The 9113-nt window shown below is 42.6% G+C and overlaps 1 protein-coding gene across 1 annotated transcript in view; it reads right to left on the bottom strand.

Annotated features, from left to right (window-relative positions):
- Positions 1-2496: 2496 nt before the first annotated feature.
- Positions 2497-9113, bottom strand: part of LOC122253884 (CD109 antigen) — a 33001-nt gene continuing 26384 nt past the window's right edge. The window contains exons 24-32 of the mRNA XM_043017288.2: positions 9105-9113; positions 8234-8370; positions 7358-7491; positions 6696-6934; positions 6061-6225; positions 5580-5776; positions 5197-5398; positions 4693-4801; positions 2497-4470 (exon numbers count right to left, since the gene is read on the bottom strand). The exon at positions 9105-9113 is cut by the window's right edge and continues 181 nt beyond it. Coding sequence (XP_042873222.1) covers positions 4229-4470; positions 4693-4801; positions 5197-5398; positions 5580-5776; positions 6061-6225; positions 6696-6934; positions 7358-7491; positions 8234-8370; positions 9105-9113 — 1434 coding nt within the window. The 3' untranslated portion in view covers positions 2497-4228. The remainder of the gene's footprint in view (positions 4471-4692; positions 4802-5196; positions 5399-5579; positions 5777-6060; positions 6226-6695; positions 6935-7357; positions 7492-8233; positions 8371-9104) is intronic.

The raw sequence follows: 9113 nt of genomic DNA, 5'->3' as shown, positions 1-9113 counted from the left end.
CTTCTGGCATGTGAAGCAATGGAGCGGGTCAGGAATGTATGTCCTGAGGCTGTAGGAGCCCCAATTGGCAAGGTCTAAGGACGCAACTGGGGCTCTCTTCCAAGTGACCAGGACTTGCCTGGTTGGGTGATTCCTTTTGGAGTCGAGAAGCTCCCACCACCTTGGGATGATATGTGATGACCTCAAGGTCATACATCAGAAGGAAGCCAAGAAGCACCATCTTGGACTTCCTCTCTTTGGGAGTCAGAGCCAACAGGCTCACCTTCCGCCTATCCAGGAGCTTGTCTGTCTCCTGGAGGAAGGTGAGAGTGGTTTGGTCATTCGGTACGATTATCATGCCATTGTCTCTGGCAATTCTAATCGTCAGACAGCACTGTCTCTGGTTTTCTAGCCCGTACCATCTGGTAAGCGTTGTCAAATCCTTCCAGTTTAGGGGGAACCGACTTGGGGCTACAGACTCGCCCTCCGAGTCCATAGCTGGCCAAGGCCGCTTGTTGCCTGTCCTCCGAACCGACGCCGGGGATATGGCAGTGGGGCCAGCAGGGTTGGAGGGTCTTACCTGGTTTCCATTTTTGTTTTGACTCGTCTGAACCGACGCCAGAGACTTGTCAGAGCCTGGGGCTGGTTTAGAGGGTCCAGCCCTAGGTTCTTGGGCAGGTTTTCTCTGAACCGATGGCAGAGCCTTACCCATTCTCTTACTTTTATCACCGAGGACCTTGAAAGGCTCCAAGGTGACAGCCTTGGTCAACTTTGTGCCGAGTTCGTCAACGGGATTGTCAGAGTTTTTTTTTTGTGTGTTGCCATGTAAGAGCGCTTCAATTCATCCTCCCACGCCCTCACCCACTACTGAGTCCAACAAGGAACCTGTGTACTGAGGCTGTGCTCAGAAGCCACAGGGGTGATGGGAGAATATACACAACGCCCGCATCACATTGATGACACTTGCAAGACCATGTGATTGCCTGCAAGACAGGGGCTGCTTGACCCTAGCCTAGCTCAAAAGGGAGACCAGCTGATTGACCTAACCGAGTCGAGATCAGGCCACCCGTCTTGCTGGAATAGAGGACCAAAGAGGCGTATTGCTAGCCGCAGGGCGTACTCATACGCGGTGTGAGATGTATATATTATGCTTATACAAGATATTACAGCAATAGATCCATATACATGTTTATGCATTTTCGCACCCTTATCCAGCGAGGCAATCGCCGGGTCAGGTCAGGTCAACTTTGAGTGATGGGTGGCTCACACATTGTTGCCATTCCAAAGACCTACACCCTCAAAACGAGAGCCTAATTTCTCGATTGCCACGCCCCTTACATTCCAGACAACCTTCCCACGTTACTACCGTTGGGGACGTCGGATGCGAACCCCTTCCATATAAGCAGGATGTTTGGAACACACCAACAGACCAGGAATCGACAACGCTACCGTCGACACCTGATTTCTCCGCCTGTTCATACGTGTTGTGATATTGTTTATTGCTGTGACCATTGTGAAGTTGTGAATATATCTTTTGTGCACCATAACGTCAGACTATCTGCGTTATGGAATAAACCTGTAATATTCAAACCCTGTGTCTGGCATCACCACCTATTTTGTGCTGGGTTGTCAGTTACGACAGACTAAGACAACCCTCACACACGGCATCGCTCAACCTCCAGGACTCCCGTTTCCCAGCGCCCGACAAACGCCCCCTGGGGGGAGGACCAGAGGGGTGCGACCCTACCTACTAGATCGGCACCTAGGAACACTTAAGTCATCCCTCCCCAGAGAACCAGCTGCTGGAAGGCCACCTCAACGGAAGGAAGAGACTGGCCAGATGCAGAGCGGGCTCGTTCGAGGAAGGAGTTCAAGCCCCAGCGCCACGACAAGGTGGTTTCTGTGCGGGGGCCTTCCATGGAGGTCGCACTTACCGTGGCATCCGAGTGCTGAGGTTGAATGATGCCGTGCAGGAGTACACTCTGCGGCTACTATCAACGTGCCTCTTTCCGGGACCCAAAGACGATTTCATTTTTCGTTGCTGGGTATAGATGCTACCAAGCACACAATAAAAAGCAGTGAGCTCGAAAATAAATCGCCTTGTGTAAAGTTACGTCCTGATGATCAGGCAGCAGTGGGTTATGTAACCTATTTTAAGTCTGTCTGGTTAATTTACATAATTTACAATAGACATATCTTTCAAGTAATTTAATACTTGGAACTGTGTTACTTCTCTGAACATGTACAGCTGTGAATGCTGTTAATCAAACTAGCACCACATGAAGCTTGATGCTTTGCGATTTCTTAGCCATTCGTTACACATTCTTCGTGCCAATGTCATGTAACGATTATCAGCTTCGTCAGTGATGAAGGATTCTTAAAGCGGATGGCATGATTTACTGCAAAAGCAGAGTCGGTCATAGACGCGGATGGCACCGTGCCAGACATGTAAAACAGCCATCCTACTGCAGAAACATTTATTTAATACCGCGACCAATGGGTTAATAATAAAAACCATTCAAATATATATTTTTACTGGAATCCCCAAAACTGGATGTCCAGACGTACAAATACCATTGGTAATTTTTTAAAAACATGACGTCATACATATTTGTGCCCAAGTTGGTCTACTGTCAATACCTAGCACAACAGTAAACCAGAGGAAGATAATGTATAAAAAGAAAGAAAAGAAGTGAACAAGTTATTTAAATTAATTCTAAAATTGTTTTAATATATTGTATCTTTTGAATCGATCAACCTGTTTTATCATATTAGTACTTCCATTCACACTACTTGGTGCACTGGTTCTTTAAATATTATCCATGAAATACTCCCATGAACAAGGAAAAATGTCCTGAAGTTCGATCTATACAAATAAAGCATATACACGCATCACTGTATCTCAATTCAATACAGAAGCAAAAGAGAGAACACTTTCCCGCTTTCCGGTTGATACTTGCACTCAGGAATTTCAAATTCTAAATTTCATAAACCACTCAGGAGTCACTATCATTCAGCAAACCATTTACATCACGTAGGAAAAATACAATAAGATCTGTTACTGCCTTTTTCCGAGAACAGAAGCTGCATATTGTGAAATATTTACAACAATGAGGAGGGATGCCTGAACGTTTCATATGTACAACTTTTTATTGCACATGTACTTTGTAAAACATTTCAACTTTATAAAGCCTACTGCAAGCTATTTCATTCGAGGTTGATTATACAAAAATATACAACGCACAGTATGTACATGTGTTAAGAAAATAGTTTCAGTACTTATGGTACAAATCTGAATTTCACAATTCATAGTGGTAATAAAACATACAGTACGGATGATACCCAGTCTACAGAACAGAAGGAATCATTACTTTCAACAATTACATGAACAATCATTTTCAGAATGCCTCACCGTAACTAACAAAACTGTTGCTGACAAATCATTGGCATCATAGGTTCATAAAAATAATAATAAAAATAAAGATAATAGATATAAGGCATTGTTCTTCAGCAGACACACCGTCCGCAGGCATTTAAAGTGTAAACATGCCTCCTTGCTATTACTTGCGCTGCTATATTTGGTATATCTACCACACTCAAGAATGGAAGAACCGCGATGTAGAAAGTATAAAAACATAGTGGCACCTATTCTTAATGTACCTGGTGTAATACATTGGTATCTGGTTAAAGAAATAGATTTTCTTTGTGACTAAACAATTAATATATCATTATTAAAGTGATTTAAAATACTGGAAGATCTCCATGACAGCATGTGACACCCTATCACAACATTTGGCTGGATATTAACAAGAACTTTTCGTTCTCTCAAAATGGACGGATATTGTCAGTTTAAACTAACGGACGGATTCTTGTACAGAGAATCAATCTCTCCATGTTTCTTAGACTTAATCAATAAGTACAAACTGTACTACTTACAAAATACTGATTATTCTTAATCAAACTTTAATTAATAAAAAGGACATTCTAATTTCTTCTTTTCTTTCACTGAATATATTTTAACATATTACTTTACTGTATTAAAACATCACAAGTTCTTCTTTGAGCAAATCATTCTCTTGATTCAAATTCTGAAGCTGCTGACTGATTATCTAATTTCATCAGCATCAGTGAAAAATAAAACCAACTTTCGGAATTTCACAAATTCCGATTCTCCACATAATAGAAAAGTCTCCCAAGACAATACACTTAAATTCGTTGTGGCCATGATTGGAAACTCGTAAACTCGCTCTCACCAAACACTGCCAGTGCCACCTGGCCACCTGAACGAGGACGGCGAGAACGAACGACCTTCCGAGAACACCTGATAGACGTAAGTCACAAGAGCCACGGAGAATAAGAACCCGATGTTGGGGAGGTTGAGCGACGGCGCCGAACTGTAGATGGGACAGTAAGGGCACTGGTACGAGCCGCACACCTCGCACACGTCCAGGGTGTTCACGGTTGAGTTCAGCATCACCATCTGGAAGCGTTCTGCGGGGAGAGAGAGAGAGAGAGAAGAGGGGAGAGTGGTTAGTGGGAAAGCAAGGAAGAGGAAAGCAGAGAGAAGGAGGCAGATGAGATAACGGAACAGAAAACTCTTTGCTCAACAGAGGTTTAAACTATCTCAGTCAGTTACTGCATGTCATAATTATTGAAAGAAATTATCAGTCCGTATTATATGGTGGAAAAAAAATCAAGAAGGCTCTTCCTTACCTGGTTGATACTGCTCATAGATAGTGGCCATTCGGACCCTCGTCAAATTGGCTACGGGATACCACCTCTTCATTACATATTCAAAGCACCAAGTCGTGTTCCCCGGTATCTGCAGTAGAGTTGAAATTTCACGAGGTCAAGTCATGTATAATAATGAAAACATACAATCAAATATACCTTTCAACGTATACCTTACGTCATAAATATGAAAAAAACACCATCTCCTCATATCAAACGCCACTATGTTAATCCAAGTAAGAAAAAGTAAGAGAATTGCGATTCCTGCCACCCGATATGACTGATTTTGAGGCAACTCTTCTCAAAATGCGTGACTTGGATATCGACCTGTATTACTATAAAGCGACCTATTGACCCTACTCATCAAACACTGTAACCAGAACCTCAATCGTCTTTTCATTCTCTTCTAACAAAACAACAAACTCATCGACACCATCATTCCCTCCAAACAACAGAGCAAAGACGCCGCCCTCTAAGAAAACTCACGTAATCGAAGAACCACACAGTCTTCTTGGCGAAGGTGTCCCCGTGACCCCCGATGACGTCACGCAGCGAGGGGAAGTTGCCGCCGATCTGCGCCTGTTGGATGCTCCTCTCAAGGTCGATCTGGAAGGCCACGTAGCCGGTCGGGACCTCGATCTCGATCACAGTCGCTGAGCTCTGGGGCGACTCCTCGAGGTTGGTCCATCTAGAGGAGGGAGAAGAACGGGTGAAACAAAGGCCAGATAAATTAGCGAGTGGATTGTGAGTCAAGCGAAGATAGGAGGATCTGACAGCCAAACTACAACTAGGTTTGCGTAGAGAAAGGCATCTGCACGAGATACATTATCGGCTTCTTTTAAAACGAAGTCGGGCGGAGAGACTCGTACCTGGCGCACACTTCGACATTGCAAATAGACTTGTTGCGGAACTTGGAGTAGCGCTCGTTTATGACCATCTTGAAGGCGTCGACCGGAGGCTGTTTCTTGAGATCGGTCCAGTCGATGCCGTAGCTCACGTCCAGCTGCAGGATGGCTTGGCCTGCTCCGTGGGCCACGACGTTCACCAAACCCCAAACGTTTTTGATCTGACGGGGAGGGGGAGACGGACGAAGTAATCAATGGATTTCCTCCCATGACTGAAATGGCTTAAATGGATTTAAGGTGTTGGAGTTGTGCTGTGAATTTAAAGATGTTAAGAATGTAAAAGTATGTTTGTGCACATCGAAGAAAAAAAAAGTTACTCCATCAAATCTTACACTTTGAGTAATGTATAATAAACAAAAATCAAAAAGTTAGAAATGACCAAGCACATTACAAGGCCACAATCTTTGTCCTACAGTAAAACCACACAGTCCGAAATTCAACCCACAGGAATGATATGCATCATTGACACGCTGCTGTTGGATATGACGACGTTGTGCGGCGATCGGCCCTCCTCGCCCGTCGCCTCCACCGTCACGCGCATGTCCGTCAGGTCTCGCAGACGCGCGCGGTACGAGTACTCCGTCAGGGCCTCGAGGGCCACTAAGGTGTCCTGCGGGTGGAGAGGGGAGGGTAAGGGAGGTGTTCGATGGGGGGGGGGGGGTGTCTTTGTATAATTAAGAAGAAAGAGGAGTAGGAGATGAATGAGCAACAAAATTATATATATATATATATATATATATATATATATATATATATATATATATATAGATAGATAGATAGATAGATAGATATATGCATATATATATATATATATATATATATATATATATATATATATATATATATATATATATATATATATATATATATATAGATAGATATATGCATATATATATCTATATATCTATCTATCTATCTATATATATATATATGCATATATCTATATATATATAGATATAGATATATATAGATATATATATATACATATACGACAAATAAAAAAGGCCGACAGACTACAAACAAAACCCCGAAAACGACCCAACAAAAACAAAAACCGCTCCCTCTGCCCACGACACTGACCACCGTGGAGATGAAGCCTCCGTCATGCATCCTCATGGCATTGAGCCACTCGACGATGCGCTCCTGAATGATGTTGACGCCGTCGCGGATGAGGTAGACGAGCAGCGCGTAGGACGAGGCCTCGACGGCGTGCGAGTCCCACTCCTCCTCGAACTTGGGCTGCAGCAGGTTGCGCTGGTTGTTCTCGTACACGCGCTTGTTGGTCTGCATGGGCGCCCGGGACCAGTATACCAGGCCGTCTGGGGGGGAGAGGGGGGGGGAGGATGTTAGTGTGGTTGGTAATAACGAAAAGAGAGAGAGAGAGAGAAAATACGTGAGATTTTGTAAGCGGCAATGCTTTTTGCTTTGCTTCGGATACAAGGGCCGACCAAGTAAGTAGGGTCAATGCTTAAGGTAAAAACAGACATCATAAAGATATTACTAGTAAATAGTAGTAATATATTTTATGCTGGTAATACTAATAGAAGTCTTTGTATTCTTAACAGAAAATAAAGTTAATAATTGTTAAACTCCTTCAACGAAACGGGGAAAAAAATGTTTGATATACATGTGGGTATAAAAAAAATAACAAGTATATCTTCAATAGGATAAAGAAAGAAAGAAAGAAAGAAAACTCAAAACTGGAGGATCGAAATGAAGGAGGAGACCCTGGGCGCACTCACTTTCCTCCCGCTTGATGCGATCGAGCTGGTTGAAGGCGACCTCCTTCTCCACGGAGTTCGAGAGCGAGAGCGCGTACGCCACAATGGCCACCTCGTACGGGTCGCGGATGTTCCGTAGCTCGCGCTCCAGATACCTGAGGGATAAGAGAGAATGGAGAGATTAGAGGAAATTGAAGCATTGGGCCGGTAACGAACCGCAGGAACTGATGAAAGATTCGGGGGAGAAATGCCTACAGGTTATTTCTCGTTGCCGCTTCCAGCCTCAAGCCAGCCGGTCCTACGGCTCAGAGACATTGAAGATCCAGGGAAAGTTCCGTTTACTCTTGACCCATACCGCCTCCCCCCTCTAAAATGCGCGGAAAACAAGACCCCCAACCCCTTTTCCAATAACTGAACATCTGACCCTCACCCCCCCCAAGAAGAAGAAGAAGAGGAAGAAAAAGAAGAAAAAAAAAAAAAAAAAAGAAAAAGAAAAAAAAAAAAAAAAAAAAAAGAAAAGAAAAAAAAGAGAAAGAAAGAAGAAGAAGAAGAAAAAGAAAGAAAAAAAGAGGAAAAAAAAGAAAAAAAGAAAGAAAAAAAAAAAAAAAAAAAGAAAGAAGAAGAAGAAGAAGAAAAAAAAAGAAAAAAAAAAAGAAGAAAGAAAAAAAGAAGAAAAGAGAAAGAAAAAAAAGAAAAAAAGAAGAAAAAAAAGAAGAAGAAAAGAGGAATAAAAAGAAGAAAAGAGGAAGAAAAAGAAGAAAAAAGGAAGAAAAAGAGGAATAAAAAAGAAGAAGAAGAAGAAGAAAAAAATAATAATAAGATGAAGAAGAAGGAAAGGAAGAAGAAAAAGAAGAAGAAAAAGAGGAAGGAAAGAAGAAGAAAAAAAAAAACACTCACCTGAGTGCCTGAATCTTGGCGTTATTAGCCTGCGAGCGGACGTTGCCCTGCAGGGAGTTGATGGTGCGCTCCAGGGTGATCAGACACTGCGCCGTCAGGGTGATGTTCCTCGCGCCGCGCCACCGGAACCCGTACGACTAGGGGAAGGAGAGCTCGGAATCAGGCGAAAGGATTTGGAGGAGGGGCTGGAGGGGAGGGGAGGGGGGTTAAGGGAAGACGGGACCGGTCTTCGTTCTTTTCTAGAGGGTTGTTGGAGTGAGCGGGTTCTAAGACTGTCATCAAATTTAAGCGATTGGTTTTAATGCCACAGATAATTATGGAAATCGGGCTAAAAAGGATTACGGAATCGGTTCAGCGTCCTAGAGGATTAACAAGGGATTAAAATACGGCATTAGGGTCACCGAAGTAAAAGAATTTATCCAGAAATACATATACAATGCTTAATGTTCATTAGACTAGATCTAAAATGACATACAATATCAACCCATATTTTTCCTATCTCTAATATGCAAAAAGGAAGGTCAGGAATGACCTATAAATAGTTGTCAGAAACCACCTGCTATCTGATAACACCCAGGTGATTTTCGTAGTGAAAGTGTTGTCTGGTAACTCGCTCATGATAATGGCTTAATATTAATCACCTCTCTATAAAGAAAATAAAAAGAAAGAAAACGAACTGAAAATATAGACAGAAACAGGCGTGTAAGAGAGATACATACAAGTAATAAAAAAAATAATAATAATAAAAAAAGGAAAATATCTATATAAACAAATGGTCTAAATACGCAACAAGCAGAAAGAAAGACCAAAAGAGAAAACAATAGAAAACAGGGAAAAAAAAAGTCGGACAGGGAAAACCGTCCAAACTCACGTAGGCGTC

This window comes from Penaeus japonicus, unplaced genomic scaffold (assembly GCF_977035675.1).
Source record: "Penaeus japonicus unplaced genomic scaffold, GWHDUDI00000001_assembly GWHDUDI00000040, whole genome shotgun sequence".
Classification (NCBI taxonomy): Eukaryota; Metazoa; Arthropoda; class Malacostraca; order Decapoda; family Penaeidae; genus Penaeus; species Penaeus japonicus.
The sequence above is the reverse complement of the archived record's forward strand: the minus strand, read 5'-3'. Positions and strand labels throughout refer to the sequence as shown.